At 38.3% G+C, this 20,037-nt stretch overlaps 1 protein-coding gene across 8 annotated transcripts in view; it reads left to right on the plus strand.

Moving 5' to 3' along the window:
- The window catches only part of POGLUT3 (protein O-glucosyltransferase 3), a 105,530-nt gene that overhangs the window by 81,084 nt on the left and 4,409 nt on the right, over positions 1-20,037 (plus strand). For 2 of the 8 annotated variants that reach the window (XM_073808248.1, XM_019941948.3), the window contains 5 exons: positions 11,244-11,441; positions 13,667-13,953; positions 16,369-16,585; positions 18,003-18,199; positions 19,477-19,671. In XM_073808248.1, coding sequence (XP_073664349.1) covers positions 11,345-11,441; positions 13,667-13,953; positions 16,369-16,585; positions 18,003-18,199; positions 19,477-19,671 — 993 coding nt within the window. In that variant the 5' untranslated portion in view covers positions 11,244-11,344. Of the gene's footprint in view, positions 1-5,630; positions 5,946-6,013; positions 6,236-10,354; positions 10,386-10,518; positions 10,653-11,243; positions 11,442-13,666; positions 13,954-16,368; positions 16,586-18,002; positions 18,200-19,476; positions 19,672-20,037 lie in introns of those variants that run through there. The other 6 variants (XM_073808249.1, XM_073808246.1, XM_073808245.1 and 3 more) reach the window with 6 other exon arrangements.

A 20,037-nucleotide genomic window follows, 5' to 3' on the forward strand; every position in this document is an offset into this window, starting at 1 on the left:
ATTATATGGCTTCCTTGATCTGTTCTCAAAAATAGTGTTACCACGTGTTATCTAATTTATTAGGCCATATTTTTTTAACATCTTTATTGGAGGATAATTGCTTTACAATGGTGTTTCTGCTTTATAAAAAAGTGAATCAGGTATACATATACATATATCCCCATATCTCCTCCCTCTTGCACCTCCCTCCCACCCTCCTTATCCCAGCTCTGTAGGTGGTCACAAAGCACCAAGATGATCTACCTGTGCTATGCGGCTGCTTCCCACTAGCTATCTATTTTACATTTGGTAACGTATATATGCCCATTCCACTCTCTCACTTCGTCCCAGCTTACCCTTCCCCCTCTCCATGTCCTCAAGTCCATTCTCTACGTCTGTGTCTTTATTCCTGTCCTGCCGCCAGTTCTTCAGAACCATTTTTTTTTTTTAGATTCCATATATATGTGTTAGCATACGGTATTTGTTTTTCTCTTTCTGACTTACTTCACTCTGTATGACAGACTCTAGGTCCATCCACCTCACTACAAATAACTCAATTTTGTTTCTATTTATGGCTGAGTAATATTCCATTGTATATATGTGCCACATCTTCTTTATCCATTCATCTGTTGATGGACACTTAGGTGGCTTCCATACCTGGCTATTGTAAATAGAACTGCAATGAATATTGTGGTACATGGCTCTTTTTGAATTATTATTTTTTCAGGGTATATGCCCAGCGGTGGGATTGCTGGGTCATATGGTACTTCTATTTTTCGTTTTTTAAGGAACCTCTATACTGTTCTCCGTAGTGGTTGTTTCAACTTACATTCCCACCAACAGTGCAAGAGGGTTCCCTTTTCTCCACACCCTCTCTAGCATTTATTTTTTGTAGATTTTTTGATGATGGCCATTCTGACTGGTGTGAGGTGATACCTCATTGTGGTTTTGATTTGCATTTCTCTAATGATTTGTGATATTGAGCATCCTTTCATGTGTTTGTTGCCAATCTGTATATCTTCTTTGGAGAAATATCTATTTAGGTCTTCTTCCCATTTTTGGATTGGGTTGCTTGTTTTTTTGATATCGAGCTGCATGAGCTGCTTGTAAATTTTGGAGATTAATCCTTTGTCAGTTGCTTCATTTGCACATATTTTCTCCCATTCTGAGGGTTGTCTTTTCATTTGTTTATGGTTTCCTTTGGTGTGCAAAAGCTTTTAAGTTTCATTAGGTCCCATTTGTTTATTTTTGGTTTTATTTCCATTACTCTAGGAGGTGGGTCAAAAAGGATCTTGCTGTGATTTATGTCAAAGAGTGTTCTTCCTATGTTTTCCTCTAAGCGTTTTATAGTGTCCGGTCTTACATTTAGGTGTCTAATCCATTTTGAGTTTATTTTTGTGTATAGTGTTAGGGAGTGTTCTAATTTCATCATTTTACATGTGGCTGTCTAGTTTTCCCAGCACCACTTATTGAAGAGGCTGTCTTTTCTCCATTGTATATTCTTCCCTCCTTTACCAAAAATAAGGTGACATATGTGCATGGGTTTATCTCTGAGTTTTCTATCCTGTTCCATTGATCTATATTTCTGTTTTTGTGCCAGTAGCATACTGTCTTGATTACTGTAGCTTTGTAGTATAGGCTGAAGTCAGGAGCCTGATTCCTCCAGCTCCATTTTTCTTTCTCAATATTGCTTTGGCTACTCAGGGTCTTTTGTGTTTCCACACAAATTGTGAAATGTTTTGTTCTAGTTCTGTGAAAAATGCCATTGGTAGTTTGATAGGGATTGCATTGAATCTGTAGATTGCTTTGGGTAGTATAGTCATTTTCATAATGTTGATTCTTCCAATCCAAGAACATGGTATATCTCTCCATCTGTATCATCTTTAATTTCTTTCATCAGTGTCTTATAGTTTTCTGCATACAGGTCTTTTGTCTCCTTAGGTAGGTTTATTGCTGGGTATTTTATTCTTTTTGTTGCAATGGTAAATGGGAGTGTTTCCTTAATTTCTCTTTCAGATTTTTCATCATTAGTATATAGGAATGTAAGAGATTTCTGTGCATTAATTTTGTATCCTGCAACTTTACCAAATTCATTGATTAGCCGCAGTAGTTTTCTGGGAGCATCTTTAGGATTCTCTTTGTATAGTATCACGTCATCTGCAAACAGTGACATCTTTACCTCTTTTCTGATTTGGATTCCTTATATTTCTTCTTCTTCTCTGATTGCTGTGGCTAAAACTTCCAAAACTATGTTGAATAATAGTGGTGAGAGTGGACAACCTTGTCTTTTTCCTGATCTTAGAGGAAACGGTTTCAGTTTTTCACCATTGAGAACAATGTTGGCTGTAGGTTTGTCATATATGGCCTTTATTATGTTGAGGTAGGTTCCCTCTATGCCTACTTTCTGGAGGATTTTTATCATAAATCGGTGCTGCATTTAGTCAAAAGCTTTTTCTGCATCTATTGAGATGATCATATGGTTTTTCTCCTTCAATTTGTTAATATGGCGTATCACATTGATTGATTTGCATATATTGAAGAATCCTTGCATTCCTGGGATAAATCCCACTCGATCGTGTTGTATGATCCTTTTAATGTACTGTTGGATTCTGTTTGCTAATATTTTGTTGAGGATTTTTGCATCTATGTTCATCAGTGATATTGGCCTGTAGTTTTCTTTACTTGTGACATTTTTGTCTGTTTTTGGTATCAGGGTGATGGTGGTCTTGTAGAATGAGTTTGGGAGTGTTCCTCCCTCTGCTGTATTTTGGAAGAGTGTGAGAAGGATAGGTGTTAGCTCTTCTCTAAATATTTGACAGAATTCCCCTGTGAAGCCATCTGGTCCTGGGTTTTTGTTGGAAGATTTTTAATCACAGTCTCAATTTCAGTGCTTGTGATTGGTCTGTTTATATTTTCTAATTCTTCCTGCTTCAGTCTCAGAATGTTGTGCTTGTCTAAGAATTTGTCCATTTCTTCCAGGTTGTCTATTTTATTGGCATATAGTTGCTTGTAGTAATCTCTCATGATACTTTGTATTTCTACAGTGTCAGCTGTTACTTCTCCTTTTTCATTTCTAATTCTATTGATTTGAGTCTCCTCCCTTTTTTTCTTGATGAGTCTGGCTAATGGTTTATCAATTTTTTTTTTATCCTCTCAAAGAAACAGCTTTTAGTTTTATTGAAATTTGCTATTGTTTCCTTCATTTCTTTTTCATTCATTTCTGCTCTGATCTTTATGATTTCTTTCCTTCTGCTAACTTTGGGGTTTTTTGTTCTTCTTTCTCTAATTGCTTTGGGTGTAAGGTTAGGTTGTTTATTTGAGATGTCTCTTGTTTCTTAAGGTAGGATTGTATTGCTATAAACTTCCTTCTTAGAACTGCTTTTGCTGCAACCCATAGGTTTTGGTCATCGTGTTTTCATTGTCATTTGTTTCTAGGTATTTTCTGATTTCCTCTTTGATTTCTTCAGTGATCTCTTGACTATTTAGTACTGTATTGTTTAGCCTCCATGTGTTTGTATTTTTTACAGATTTTTTCCTGTAATTGATATCTAGTCTCATAGCGTTGTGGTCAGAAAAGATACTTGATACGATTTCAATTTTCTCTAATTTACCAAGGCTTGATTTGTGACCCAAGATATGATCTATCCTGGAGAATGTTCCATGAGCACTTGAGAAGAAACTGTATTCTGTTGTTTTTGGATGGAATGTTATTAGGCCATATTCTACTATCATCCAGTACCAGCTAAACCTCAGATTATTTCTCTGAATAAAAAATTTAATATTTATTTTGAAAGAACGCAAACACAATGTGTTCCAAACAACCTTTTAAGCGATAGCTAGAGCAGAGCAAATTTTTCAATTTAAAGTATGCAGACACTCCCAGAAAATAAAATTTAGCAGTGAAAGTAATGCCAAGTAATGCTACACTTTAGCCCTGCAATTTATCAGTGCTTTACTATTGGTTTCTGAAAATTTTTCCAAAGTACAAAGAACACTATCTACAAACTCTGCTCAGCATTATTAAAATAGGTCAAGAGAAGTGGGGAAAATATGGTAAAGATTTTGCCCTGGTAAACCTTGGTCATAGCGGGAATGCTGAGCAGCCCAAGGGCCTGATTTTGGTGACTCTGGATTAAGAAACTATCAGGAGGATGCAGTCTCTGTTCCAGAGACTTCCCTGGTGGCGCAGTGGTTAAGAACCCACTGCCGGGCTTCCCTGGTGGCGCAGTGGTTGGGAGTCCGCCTGCCGATGCAGGGGACACGGGTTCGTGCCCCAGTCCGGGAAGATCCCACATGCCGCAGAGCGGCTGGGCCCGTGAGCCATGGCCGCTGAGCCTGCACGTCCAGAGCCTGTGCTCCGCAACGGGAGAGGCCACAACAGTGAGAGGCCCGCGTACCAGAAAAAAAAAAAAAAAACGAATCCACTGCCAATGTAGGGGACAAGGGTTCGATCCCTGGTCTGGGAAGATCCCACATGCCATGGAGCAGCTAAGCCTGTGCACCACAACTACTGAGCCTGGGCTCTAGAGCCCGGCAGCAACAACTACTGAGCCTGTGTGCTGCAACTACTGAAGCCTGCGTGCCTGGAATCCATGCTCCACAACAAGAGAAGTCACTACAATGAGAAGCCCGCACACTGCAACGAAGAGTAGCCCCCGCTCGCCACAACTAGAGAAAGCCTGCGTGCAGCAATGAAGACCCAACGCAGCCATAAATAAATTTTTAAAAAAGAAAGAAATCCTGTGTCCATACTGGTACGTGAATTTTCCCTGGCTCACCCAGCCTGCGAAGAACTTTTATTTCCTTTGAATAGATTAAAACCATAAACAGATAAAAGAAGGAAAAATAATTAACTAATATAGATAAGATGGTCCGAAAAGAGAGGCAGACAGTGGCTTCCCGCTAATAGGGCCCTTGCCAGTCTCTTCCCAGATCCAACTTTCAGCATCTGAGGAGTAATCAAGACCAATCATTCCTCATCAATTACAGGGGACAGCAGCTTCTGACTTTGAGGTGACGCTCACCCACCAGCCTCAACCGTGACTTCTGCTACTCCAGTGCCCAGCTCCTGGCTCCTGGCTTGAGGCTTGGCCCAAACTCAGTGGATGCTCAGCAAACACTTGTTGAAAGAAGGGAAGTTAGGGTTAGGGGATTAGGGAGAATGGAGAGAGTCACAGTCCAGTGAGGGAGACTGCTGAGCAGAAAACAAACAGGAGATAGGTAATAAAATTTGGTGCTAATGTGAACAAAAGGGCTGGGAGATTTGGTCTTGTAGGGGATCAGGGGAGTGATATTTGCTCAGCGTCTCGTAAACCCAGTGAAATTCCTTGTTTGAAGGCATTTCCCTAAACTCTTCAAAGCTGTTCGCCGCTGGGCCTTTTCTCTGGTCCCCTAGCAATCACCATTGTGTTTGCGTTCTTCAAAAGACGGTTTCCACTAAACAGGTGCCAAACTCCAGCAACCAGAGGTGGGGGCCGGGTGCAGCCTCAAGCACCCTGGTCTCAGTGTCCGCCTCTCGACCCTGGTCCTCAACCCTGCGCGGCTGGGGGTGGGGGGGTGGGGGAAGTGACGAGTCCATCGCGGACCCCCGGCAGCGCCTGACGCAGTCGCCTGTGGCGCGCCCTCGCGTTCCGGCCGGAAGGGGGCCGGAGGCGGGACGGCGGGCGGCGGCGCACAGCCCGCCCCGGGGTGGGCCCAGCTCTGGCCGCCGCGCTCCCGTCCCCTCCCCGCCGCAGCCGAGCTGGACCGCAGCGGCCTGGAGACCATGCGCCGCCTCCCGCTGGTTCCGCTGCTACCGCTGCAGCTCGCCCTGCTCGTGGCCGCGGGGGCCCCCGAGGCTCCGGTCAGCGCGCTGCAGAGCCTGGTGTGGGGGCCCGGGCTGCGGGCGGGCGTCGTTTTGCCCGTCCGCTATTTCTACCTGCAGGCCGTCAACTCGGAGGGCCAAAACCTCACTCGCTCGCCCCCAGGTAGCGTTCGGCCGCGGGCCTCCCTCGCTCAGCTGCCCGCTCCCCTCCGTCCCCGCCGCGCGTCCCCGCCGCGACCGCGCCTCTCGGGAATCCGCCCGCCACCTGCGTGGCGTCCTTCCCCCGAGTCCGGTCACTTCCTCTTCTCTCCCCGTTCCCTGGACCCGAAGGCGGGAGGCAGTTGCAACAAGAGTCTGCTGAATGAATAAATGAACTCCGAGGGCCCTTCCTTAGTTAACGTGCAAGGACTGACATTCCGAATGGATGGCGCCCAGGGTGTTAATGAATGCAGTGTGAGTCTCAAGTTGGAGATGGTCTTTCCACCCCTGACTAGTTGTCTGATCTGTCACAGCTTGCAGGGAGTGCCTTCACGCGTTGAGTCATCAAGCCCAAGAATCGGATGGGGTTACACTGCTTAGGCCTAATGGGTTTGAAACAGCTCCCTCCTACACAAAGGAAATATCAGAGCAGTAGGCAGAAAGGAGGCAGTTTTGCAGACTAGGTTATTTTCTTAGAGTTTTGAGTTCTTGAAAGCAGATTGCAGGAATTAGCGAAACTCAGAACGCATTAGGTTTTACCTCTACCGAGGGTGGATATCGTCCTGAATCCCTTCTGCCCAATCATCCTCCCACGTTCTCTTTAATATCTTACCTTTGCAACGTCTTACAACTTGTCCCGCTAGTTTCAAGTTGTTGCCAGTCAGGATTTGATAATTTATGTCTAAATTATGTCTTGCTAACTGGCACCCTGTTTTATCAACAAAGAGACAATCAGAATACCCAGTGCCCCTTCCGCTGCCGGTGGAAAACTGAGTACTTTTTTTTTTCAGTTTTAGAAAGACTCTCCTTGGCCCTAAGGATCAGAAAAAAAGATTCTTAAACCCAGATTCAGTCTTTCACCATGAGGTGTATTTTCTTCTTTATAGTTTTCTTTGTTTTCTAAAATTAATTTTATAATGTCATAAATGGGGGAGGACTTTAGAAAGAAGATGGAAAACTAAGGAAAAAATTAATTTATACATGAAAAAGGAAAGTTACATGATCCAAAAGGAAATACTGTTAACCTTACTTTTAATGAAAGAACTATAAATTCAAATAAAATTCCATTTTTTTAATCTAAAAATAATGGCAAAAAAATTTTAAGTGGTAATACTCAAAGCTGCTAATGAGATACTCTCAGACAATGACCTACATCCTCCGCTGGTGGGAGCACAATTGGTCAAATGGTTCTGGAAAGTAATTTTCCCAACATATGAAGAGTCTTAAACATTTACAAATCTAATGTGCAAAAATGAGTTTCAACAGTTAGAAAATGTAATTTTTAAAAAATATATCATTTATGAAAAATGTCCATGCCCTTTTGAAACTGATAGGTGTCGTTTCAGGGGGCTCCAAGGAGGCTGGTCCTTTATGTCTCAACACAGAAAGAATTCAGCAAAGGCAAAGTGATAGATAAGAAGTGATTAATTAGAATAGAACACTTGTGAGGCTTACAAGTGGGCAGGCAAGTTGCTCTCCCCTGAGTGCTTAATGGGTTACAGTTTTATAATCACAGGAAGACAGGGGACGGGGAGAAGACCTTCTTTGTCTCTCTTGGGTAGATGTCACATTTCCATAAATGATTGTTTTTTTGTGTGTGCACAGAGCATGTGCTGGGGGTCATTAACTTGATGACACCACTAGGCAGGTTGTAGGCCTTATTCTCCACTATTGTTTTATTGTTTTTAGGGCATCAGGCAAAAAGCATGTTTTGGGGGTCATTAACTTACTGAGCTCACTGGACAGGATGTAGGTCTCATGCTACTATTGTTTTATTGTTTTGGGGCATGTCTCGTGCTTCTGTTGCATGATTTTGTAGCTAATCAAGTTAGCTTGATTTTGTTGTTAAGCAAGCCAATCTGGCTTTGATGCTAAGCAACTTGTTCTGCTTTATGAGTCAAGCAAGCCCACATTGTTTCAGGATTTTCCCATTACTTTCTTGAGTGATCATTAATCTTACTGTGGTCTCCCAAAGCCCCCTAAATTTCCCTCTCTATCTACAATTCCCTAATGGGGTTTCTATGCTAACTATTTGACTATCCTACTCAATCCCTTGTGACCTTGAATGAGGAAAAAAACCAATTTATATCTTTATTTTCACTAATGTCTGACTTAGATTATTTCCTTCTATTATGAATGTAGGCAGAACCTGTTGCCACTGTTATATTCCCAGCATCTAACATAATACCCGGCAAAGTTGCTCAGTAACTATTGTAGAAGAAAAGAAAGAAGGGGTGGAGAGAGGGTGGTTGGAGTATGTCAGGATGGCAGGATACAAGTACTCATTTTCTCCTCAGTCATCCTCTACCTTCATCAGTAATGATATCTTCATAAACTTATCTTACCTCCTAGTTGTGTAGCACTTCAGTGTTTTGAACTGTGCCGTGTTTAATTTGCTCTCCTTAAGCATCCTGTGAGGTAGGAAGGGTAGATACTATTCTCTTCACTTTTTCTATAAGAAACCAGGTTAGTGAAAATAAATGTCTTTCCTGTGGTCCTACAGTGGATAAGGATCAGAGTCAAAACCAGATACCCAACCCTTTCAATATCTAGTTCAATGGTCTTTCCCTTTTATCAAATCACTGGTAATATGATCACTGTGAACCAGTTTTCACTAAGATCCTATAGAGTATGCATGGTAAGCAGGCAGCCAGACATTTGGGAGGATTTCCATTTAGCCTCAAGGTGTAACAAGTTGGCCTTCAGGGACTCTGTTCCCTTGGCCAGATGGAGTCAACACTTTTGTTGCAGCTGTAGAGAGCCTTAATAAAATTCCTAAACAACAAGGGAGGTGCTGACTCCATTGTACCAGGAATGTCAGAGGTTATTTCTCCAACTATGAATTTTGGGAACCTGTATGTTAACATTACACAATGTGACAAGTTGGATTCAGAATGGGCTTTGAAAGAAGAAAGATTCAAGCTGTGTGCAAATTTTGGCTCTGCTACTCATAGGTATGAGACCTTGGGCAAGGTATATACTTAAATTCTTCAAGGGAGCCTTGGCTTCCTGATCTGTAAAATGGGGTGGCAAATACCTTCCTCACAAGTTCTTGGAGGAAATAAATAAGAAAATGCATATGAAAATTTCAAGCTCAGGGACTGGCCCAGTCCCCCTGGCTAAGTAAGTGAATTTTTTAAAAATGTGTTCTTTCCATATCAAAAGTCTGCAAAATTTCTGATTCTAATGATGTAAGGCTTTGATACTGCCAACCTCCTTTTGTCTCCTTTAGTCACTGCATTCTCATTCAATTAGCTATCTTTCCTAAACAAGTGTGGATCTGTGGAATAGAAAAGCTCAAGCTGAGCTTGATTCTGTTCCATTATATTAGCCCCCAGGGCAAATGAGAATTCACGTACCTTCTATCTGAAGCAATTTGAAATGGCATTCTTCTCATTTTCTCTTTTATGATGTTGGAATTGCTTATTTCTATTTTAGTGTGATCAATTTAAAAATAATGAAGTGTTTTGGAGATAGTTTTCTTTTGTAAATCCAGCTCCTTCCAAAATATCACATAGTCATTAATATGCTTGTCTTATATCTGTTTTGTTTATTTAAAAATCATAAACTTATGGAGAATAGCACTATTTGATAGGAGATAAGAAGACTTTTCTGTCCTGTTTCCAGTCTGGGGAGAGAATGGTGGCTTTTTAGTCTCCAGGCTCTGCCTTCCTGATTTTCAGTCTACCATACCACATTGCCTTTCTGAAACTTAAGCGGGAAATAACGTAAAGCAATAACTTACATGTTTCATTAAGCATTTCAGGTAATTGGCCAACATTTATAATAATTTCACATTAAGTTATTACTCTTTTTTTAATAAATCCCTTACATTTATCTGTTATAGTTCATTTTTTTTAGCAGATGTCTTTCATAATTTTATCACACTTCTTTCAAGAATCCTAAAATGCATGTGTTTGGTACTTAATTATGTAGTAGCAATATGTCAGATACTACATTACTATTACTAAATTGAAGAGACTGAGAAACATTTTTTTCTGACCCACAAGAAAAAATGATACCCTTGAAGATCAAAAAAAGTAGAAACATCACTCACTAGATTTAGAAACTAAGAATAGGAGGAACAAACTTTTTTCTTTAGTAATTTCAAAAATATATGTTAAATATGCTTAATACAATAAAATTAAAAAATAAAGCAACTATATTCCGATAAAAATTAATTTTAAAAAACAAAAAATATGCTTAATATTTGAATATTATGAAATATGATAGTGTGAGATGAAAGACTGTTTGATCACAAATTATTGTGTACTAGGACTGTGTATTTCAGAGGATTCACCACTTTTTTTTTAACAATTCCTTTGATAGGTGATTAACTGTGGTTAAGACATTAACTGATCTTTATTCTTAAAGCTCCTGAGGATCAGATCTGTACTGAGTGCAGGTATGTCCACTGTACTCTCTGAAGAAAGAAGTCCCAACATTTATTCCTGCAACAATATTGTTTCAAAGCCTGAAAAGTCAGCTAATATACTGCAAAAAGAGAAGGGAAAGTTTGCTAAGTAGGTATTGTCTATCCTGGAAAAGAAAACCCACAGAATTCTGGGTTTGAAAAGGTTGTTAGATCATCCTAGTAGATCATCCTAGTATAACTGTTTCATTTCAACTTGAGGAAACAAATTTAGAGAAGTAAACTCTAGTATTTACAAAGGTATGTGAGTTTGTGTGTACGTATGAGTGTGTTGCATTTGTGCAGAGTCTAGTAACTAGCTATAATCTCTCTCTACTTAAGGAAATGGGCTTGGAAGTATAGCTTGAAATTTGGGTTAATAAAAAGGAAATTTCTTCAGAATTGAGGTTTATTAGGTATTAAAATGGTTTACAAAGAAAGCTTGTGCATACTTTATAAGGAGTAAGTTAGATTGCCTTAGAGCTATGTCATCCTAAAAGTTTATGGATTTTTAACTACCTGGGCTTTTAAACCTACACAAAGGAGAAAAGATCAAATAGGCAAAAAATTAATCTCTTCCTTGTTTTTTTAAGAATTATTTTATTCAATGATTTTGTTCACTCAATCAATCTTATTGAATGACTAAGGAATCAAATGTTGAATCAGATCCTTGGTTTTGAGACATAAATCAAACGTAGTTCCTGGCCTCAAGGATCTTCCAAACTAAAATAATTTTGTTTACCATTGATAGTACTGAAAAAATAACTTCTGCATAAAGACACTTACCCAATAATTAGTAAAACAAAATAATCATGAAATAGTAGAATTACTTATATATTTTTTTTCTTTCAGGCCAAACACTATTCAAAGTAGTAATCAAATCTCTCTCACCTAAAGAGTTAGTTCGGATTCACATCCCTAAACCTTTGGACAGGAATGATGGGACATTTTTGATGCGATATAGGATGTATGAAACTGTCAGTGAAGGGCTGAAGATAGAGGTCCTTTATGGTGATGAACATGTCGCTCAGTCTCCTTATATTTTGAAAGGTAAGTAATTATTACATAAACCAGAGCCAGCCTTATGAGTAGACTCCATGGCTTTCAGAATGCGTTATGATGACCTTAAAGTATGTGCAACAGGGTAAACATTATATATGTATCTTCTGGAGCTCAATTTAACTAGATATTTTAAGGGAGAGAAAAACTAAGTAATTTAAAGCAATTTAAATGACAAGCAAAAAAATCTTGTGTGTTTACCGGGGTAGTTACCATTTTTAGTACTCTTCATTCTTTTGCATACATACATATTTTCATCTAGTACCATTTGCCTTCTACCTGAAGGATTCCCATTAGCTTTTCTTTTAATGTGAGAACGCTGATGATTAGTTCTTCTAGCTTTTGGATATCTGAAAAAGTCTTTATTTTGCCTTTATTTTTGAAAGACAGATGTCTTTCAAAAATTATAGGTTGACAGTTTTTTTTTTCTTTTAGTACTTGAAATATACTGTTCCACTGTCTTCTCAATTGCATTATTTCCCATGATAAATCTTCCATCATCTATATCTTTGATCCTCTGCTAAAGGTTTTCTCTTTATCAGTTTTTTTTGAGCAATTTGATTATTATGTGCTTTGGTGTAGGTTTCTTCATGTTTCTTGTGCTTAGGGTTTGTGGATCTTTGGGTTTATAGCTTTCATTAAATCCAGAAAAAATTTGGCCATTATTTCTTCAAATATTTTTTCTGTTCTACCCCAGCTCCCCTCCAAGAATTCTAATTACCCATACATTAAACTTGAAATTATCCGATGATTCAATTATGCTCTTTTCATTTAAAAATATGTTTTTTCTCCATTTCGTTTTGTATAGTTTCTATTGCTATATCTTTAAGTTCACTAATCTTTTCTTCTATAACGCCCAATTTGTCATTAATTCCATCCAGTGTATTCTTCATTGCTTGATGCTTTCTCATCTTCTTGAGCTTTTCTCTAGGATGCAGTTAAGTTATTTGGAATTAGTTTGATGCTTCAAATTTTCTTTTACAATTTATTAGGCATGCCTAGAGCCATGTTTAGTCTAGGGCTAATTATTCCTTACTACTCAGGCAATACATCTCTGCATACTCTATCCAACCTCTGTGAATTAGAATGCTTTCCCGTCTGGCTTGTATGAATAGGCACTATTCCCAGCCCTGTATGAACAATGGGTATTGTTGCCTCTAATCCTTATGGATGGTCCTTTCTCTGCCTTGGATAGTTTCCTCAAACATATATATTGGTCAGTATGCCTTAAATATTTGAAGAGAACCTGTACAGATCTCTGGAGTCCTCTCTGTGCAGTGAGTATGTCCTACAACTTTTAGCTGCCTTGATCTCACTGGACTTTCAGCTCTTGTCTCCTCAGCTCAGTGAGACTGCTGGGGTCTACCTGGATTCCTCCTCCATGTTCCACAACCTAGAAACTCCCTTAGGCAGTAAGCTTTAGGAACTGTAGGGTTTACCTCATTTGTTTCTCATCTCTCAAACTCATTGTCCATTGCCTGATGTCCAATGTCTTAAAAAAAAAGTTATTTCATATATTTTATCTGTTTTTTGGTAGTTTCAGGTAGGAGGGTAAATTGGTCCCTATTACTTGTCTGAAGTAGAAATTCTCATGAAAATTGAATAACTTTAAAAAATTATTTTTATATTAAAATAAATATGGATATGTTTTGAAATAATATATAAATTCTTTTTTAAATGAGTCTTCAGAATAGTTTTATACTTATGTCTGGCCACTTTAAAATTACACTGCAAGATGCCCTTAGGTTTCATATTTCCTCTTTGAGATGTGCTGATGGAGGTAGTTTTAGGGACTCAGAGGAAGAGACCTCATCTTGTCTTAAAAAATCACCACCCCTACTACATTATCATGCCTGAAAAGTAATACATTCTCTTTTTCCTTGTTAAAAGGTAAGTTGTTTTATGCTCATCAGCCATTTATAACTCATTAGAAATAAATTTTTCAATAAATTGACTGAGAGTAGGTTATATTGGGAGAGAGCATATGCTATACTAGTTTATCTAGGGTGGGATGAAAGGGGGATAGAAGGTGAGAGCACAAGACTCTGACATTACTACTTTTACCACTGATTTGTTTAGGGCAGATTATCCCTGTCTGGATAATCTTAGAATTTACCAAGAAGTCATCCCATGCTCACAGCAGGGGCAGAAACAACTTCCTGTGTTGCAGTGCATGTTAATGAAACTTGGCATTGTATGTGTTTTGCTTTCCTTAGGACCAGTGTACCATGAGTACTGTGAGTGTCCAGAAGAGGATCCTCAGGCCTGGCAGAAAACTCTGTCTTGTCCAGCCAAGGAGCCACAGATTGCAAAAGATTTTTCTTCTTTTCCCAGCATCAATCTCCAGCAGATGCTAAACGAAGTTCCAAAAAGGTTTGGGGATGAGAGGGGTGCTATTGTTCATTACACGATTCTCAGTAACCTAATCTACCGGAGATCTTTAGGGAAATACACAGACTTCAAAATGTTCTCAGATGAGATTTTGCTGTCACTGGCAAGAAAGGTATGAGAATGAATTCATTGATTCTAAAAATAGTTTAATTATTTATTTGTAACCTTTAATTCTTAGAATAATAATGGTAAAGAATGGAAATGGATTCCAGGCTTGAAAATGTGCATCTGTCTGCCACCTGAGTACTCATAAGTTCTTCACCTTTATGGATATCTCTTTCCTTTAATATTTAAGTTAAATGGCTTGAGCCCCCATCCCAGGTAAGTAGGCCATATAGTGCTCTCCCAAGGTTTCTGTGAACTCCCAGACATTTACAGCTGCAAGGTGACTTCTTCAAGTTCCCCAATCCTGCTGAATACTCCTTCCATTCAGATTTCACTTTCTTCTTGTCACCTCAGAATAAGTTGAACTGAGGACACATTTTCCTTGTTTTATCCTAAGTGCATACATTTTCCTTGTTTTATCCTAAGTGCATTGCACACTTCATTGAATGTTGGGGTAACTGAGAGAGGTTATTTTGTGCCAATGCAGAGTAAACAAAACAAAACAAAAATCCTAACATTTAAAAATAGACATCCCTGTGTTAATCAGACTCTCAGTCATCCTTGCCTCTGGGAATTTCTCACTGGCTGTCCTTGATTTTCAAGTCTTGGCTTCTTACTAAATATGACTGGGGCTTCTGTCTTTCAAAAGACTTCTCCACATCCCCAGCAACTCCTCCCCCAATCCCTCTATTCAGCCCCTCTTTCCACATTTGCCAAATTCCTATAAATTCCTCTTAAGCAGAGCAATTCAAACCGCCTTTTGTTCTTTCTTGTTCCTGATTATGCAGAGTAAAAGATGAGGATGGGCATTTTTTACCTTTTTCACCCAGAAAGACCATCAAGGTAGTTTTCTAAATCAAAAGCCAGCTTTCCTGATGTGAGTTATACAATTTCCCAAGCACATGGAATGTAGGGCTGCAATCAATTCTTATTTTAAATAGCAGTTGCCTCCTATCTCCCCATCAGCCCACCGTATGAGCATATTATGGGCATCTGATCCTAAAGGCGGTTCTTTCTTCCTGGGCTACCATCAATCCACTCTGCCCTGTATTTCTGTATCTTGTACTCATGTGGTTTTTAACTAGGAATGATTTTGCCCCTTAGAGGAATTTGGCAATGCCTAGGGACATTTTTGGTTATCGCAACTGGGGAGTTGCTACTAGCATCTGGTGGGTAGAGGCCAGGGATTCTGCTAATCATTCTACAATGCACAGGACAGCCCCCACAGGAAAGAATTATCCACACCAAAATATCAGTAGTGCCAAGATTGAGAAATCCTGCTCTACAGTGAGAACTTCTGATGTGGAGCTTACTAATGAGCTACTAAATGATAACAGGGAAGCACTAAGGTGAATAGTCATATCCCTTTGCCCTTCCCTTTTGTTCCAGGTTCTTTGCCCAGTGACTGAAAGGAGACTTACGATAAGTGAGACTCACCTCTGGTCTTTGAACAGCTCACTCTAGTGGAACTTGTTTTTGTTATTCAGAAGTGAGGATGGGATATAAATACAAACAAATAATTGTACCACAACACGATAGGCCCATAAGAAAAGTAGGTATCCAGGGTTAAAATGTCTGAGGAAGGCGAGTCATAGAAGAGGTAACATTAGCTCTGAGTGTGAAGGATGAGACAGGAGACTGCCAAGTGGATAAGTAGGAGAAGGGCATTCTAGGTGAAGAGAATTACGTATTAAAGTGGGTGGCATTTTCAGAGAGTAACTAAAGTTTTCTGGTATACGGGCAGATGGAAGATGGATTCAGAGCTAAGCTGGAGTAAGAGAGTGGGGCCTGAATTCCAGCCAGAGAGTTTAGACCTTGTCCTATAGGCTTAAATTTCTGTTAAGCTTGATAGTAACATTAATTTGTGTTTTAGAAATTTGGACAGTAATGTGGAGAGCAGATTAGAGTGGGGAGAGGCTAGAATCAGAACATCTAGTAAGGGACAACTATTGCAACAATCTAGGTAAGAGATGATAAAGGCCTAAACTAAGGCATTGACCATGGAGATAGAAATGGATAGCAGATTCCAGAAACAAACATAGATGTTATAAAAAGGCTTGATAGTGAAGGAAAACAAGGGCTTGGGTCTAACTTTGTAGATTCTCACTTAAGCAGCTGGCAGAAAAGGTGCTTGAAGCCACTCATTCACACCTTTCTACACAGTTTCCATATCTATAATACACAACAGTTTTAAATGTCACCTCTGAACAGAGGTAGCTAACTCCTGCTCAAGTGAATTGTCATGTACAATCCTCACCCTTGATTTTCTGATACTACTGATGACTGAGAGGCATCCTTCTCTCTTCTACTATTTTCAAATTTCAGTTTTATCAGAAATATTTTAAAAGCCAAAGAACTGAAGCATTTAGTACCAAAGACTGAGGTCTTCCCAGCACTGATAAGCATTCTTTTGTTTATTTAGGTCCTTCTCCCAGATTTAGAATTTTATGTTAATCTTGGAGATTGGCCTTTGGAGCATCGAAAAGTCAATGAAACCCCTGGCCCTTTACCTATCATTTCATGGTGTGGCTCTCTGGATTCACGAGATGTTATCCTTCCAACATATGACATCACCCACTCTACACTTGAAGCTATGAGGGGTGTTACAAATGATCTTCTCTCTATTCAAGGAAATACAGGTAAAAGTCATTCTCTAAGAAAAAGCTTAGAAGTAAGAAAGGTGAAAGGAATGTTCAATCAGAGAGAGTATGTGAATATATTTAAATAACCATTGTTCTTATTTTCTAGCCAGGAAAAAAGAAAAACAGCACTCTAAACTCTAAAGTGGTTTTTGTTTAGGATTCTTCTAATCCAGAAATTAAAGATATGTGGATTAGGCTAGTAATGTCCAGAACCTAGTGTAACTGAGTCTCCTTTGAGTTGGTCACTTGTAAATACCATTTGAAAATACATATTTGGTAAAACTATCACTTAACTTAATTCTGACTCCAGTGCCTTTATATTGCTGGATGAAATGAGAGAGAATTCTGAAAAATATAAAATTATATTCATATGTAAGAGAATTGTGATAACAGTATAATTTGGATATTACAACCTCCAGCACCATAAGAAATTCTCCTCTTCCCTCTTTCTGCCTCTCTTGATCCTTTACAATCTGAATTCCTTTCCTCCTATTTGATGACCTTAGGTTTATGGTACTACACACCTTTTTATTAAACCGAACTCCCTGAGTAGAAAAAATCCCTGCCTTGTCTTAATAAGTCTCTATTTCTGTTTAGAGCAGTTTAGTGGACTTATTTAGTAGACAAGTCTAGAGACTCCTTGTAAACTCTCTAAAGGTAATGGGAAATGAAAACTGACCTACTTTTTATTTGATAACAGTAAATTCCTGAAAAGTATGCTAAAATAGTAAAGAGGTTGACCCCCTACAGTTTCTATGTTTTATGATTTATCCCTTAGAACACTGACAGGTGTTAACTAATGACTTCTTTTTAGAATAATAGAAAGAGAGCTAAATTAAGTCTTCCAGATTATTTCCCTCCCAGGAAAGAGAGGATATAAATATATATACATAGTTAAGTTATGCAAAACTTATTTGCATTTAACAACATATTAGAAAAATTCTGCACTGTATTCAAAAGTGATATGCTCAAAATTCTGAGCAACCTAAGAATTAAAGATGTGTGGATGTTACTTAATTCTCTACTTTGTTCTAGTCACTCTAAGAATAAAAGCCTAGCGCTTTTTTTTTTTTTTTTTTTTTTTTTGTGAAGCACAAAAGTTGGAAGAAACTAATGCCTTGATGAGTGAGCCAAGTCACGGAATCTCTTTTTGCTTTGAACTTGATCCAGCATTATTTTGGATAATTCCTAATGTCATGCAATAGAAACTCCACTTTTTGAGTGACCTCTCACTAGTACACTAAAGGATAAAATTAGAGCATATTTTTCGAAAGTAACATTTACTTTAGATGTGTTGATGATAAAAGAGCTTTAGCATCTTAAATGACAAAGGTAGATTAAAGATGATTATACTTACCATAATATAAAAATGTCAAATTCATAATTGTATTTTTTTATGGTCTCAAACCTCTAGGACCTTCCTGGATCAATAAAACAGAGAAAGCTTTCTTTAGAGGTAGAGATAGCCGAGAGGAGAGGCTCCAGTTGGTGCAGCTGTCCAAAGATAATCCACAGCTACTAGATGCAGGAATTACAGGATATTTCTTCTTCCAAGAAAAAGAAAAGGAGCTTGGAAAAGCTAAATTGATAGGTTTCTTTGACTTCTTTAAGGTATGCAATTAAGTCTTCCTGGATACATATGAAGTGATAAACTTGTATTAAAAGTCAACCAAATAGCTGGGGTTGGGCAGATTTCTCCCATCTTGTGACCCAACACACACTTTCTTATCAGGCATAGGGAATTATGAAACTCATGCAGTTTCTTTTTTGTTTGTTGTAGTTGTTAACTTTGTCTAACAAATAGCTCAGAACTGTATTTAATACTCAAAATACAGTACAAGGATTAACCTAGAGTTTTGGTATATTTCCCTGTTTTTGTCTTCTTTAATAAACTGGGAATATAAATGTCTTTTACATAAAATGATCTTGTAAATAAAAAGAGTATGAATTCTATGCTAGTAAAATAGGGTTCAAGTCCTGCCTCCGGTCCTGCCTCTGCCACGAACTGTGGGGCTTTCATCTCTTAGCACTTCTCGCCTCTAACATGTGTGAGCCTGCCTAGCTCCTTCAGAGCACTGTATAAGGCTCAAAGGAGGTAGAGGTGTGACAATGTGACAAAATCTGACTGGCTGGTAAAGTCCTTGGTACCAATTATTTAAGAAAAAAGTAATTACCGAATCTGTTAGTATATCCTGTTCCTCTGTGTGATATAATGAAGAGAGCATGGGATTTGGGCTCATAGAATAGAGGTTTATAAATATCTCTGAAACAAATTTTATCATTAATAAAAAAAAAGAGAGGGAGATGATAACATCTGCTTCACATTATTATAATTGAATGAAAAGTGACTTTAAATGTAAATCAAAGTTTATTAATCCAACAAATATGTCCGTACTGTGTCACCAGCATCACACTAGTCCTTAGTCTTCTCCAGACTTCTGTCTCCTGAACTCTAAAACCGAACTTTGAGACAATAATGCCTTCCTTTTTTATACTAACATGGGTATAAGGAACAAATGAAATAAATGAAAGTGTAAATTGTTACCAATATTAAGCTTTGCTAAATATAGAGCTTTGGAAATAGTTTTCTTACCTGGTTACAGAAATCTGAATTTCCCATTACATAGACATAGTTGAAATAGGTATTCCTATTTCCTAAAATTATTTATTATCTTTAAATGTGTTGTATTTCTTAAAATTGACCTGTTAAATGATACTTATGATTTTAATACAAAGAGAAGATGTGTGTTACAAAATAAAATATAAAACTTGTAAATACTAAAGTTGGGAAATAACTTCTTTATATTTAATGTTACAGTGTTGACAAGAAGCAGAAGTGAAACAAATGACTGTTAAAATTTTTGTTTATGTTTGTTTTAATCTTTTAGTACAAGTATCAAGTGAATGTGGACGGGACTGTGGCTGCTTATAGATATCCATACCTCATGCTTGGTGACAGTTTGGTTCTGAAGCAGGACTCACCATATTATGAACATTTTTATATGGCACTAAAGCCTTGGAAACATTATGTTCCAATTAAAAGAAATCTTAGTGATCTACTAGAGAAAGTTGAATGGGCCAAGGTATGCTTTCTGCCATTTTAGTTTCTTTAGGCAATCACAAATTCACCAGTATTAGTTACATGAGTTCCATCATAACACAATTTAATTTGACATAATTTAGTCAAAAGAAATGTTATTTTGTGAAATTTTTGTTCCCTTGAAATATCTGAAGAATCAACATCAGGACAATTTTGAATACCCTCTATCAGTATGTTTGAGGATTTTTAGAAGACTTGAAGTCCAGTGTTATATACAATATAGATTTTTCTAAACTATCCTTATTCATGCACACATACCAAATGCAAATTACACACACCAAATGCAAATTAAAGATTAAAAAGACCAGGGTTAAAGTGCTTTATGCACAAGAAAACATTTAAAGCAATT

Source organism: Tursiops truncatus, chromosome 8 (genome assembly GCF_011762595.2).
Source record: "Tursiops truncatus isolate mTurTru1 chromosome 8, mTurTru1.mat.Y, whole genome shotgun sequence".
NCBI classification, from domain to species: Eukaryota; Metazoa; Chordata; class Mammalia; order Artiodactyla; family Delphinidae; genus Tursiops; species Tursiops truncatus.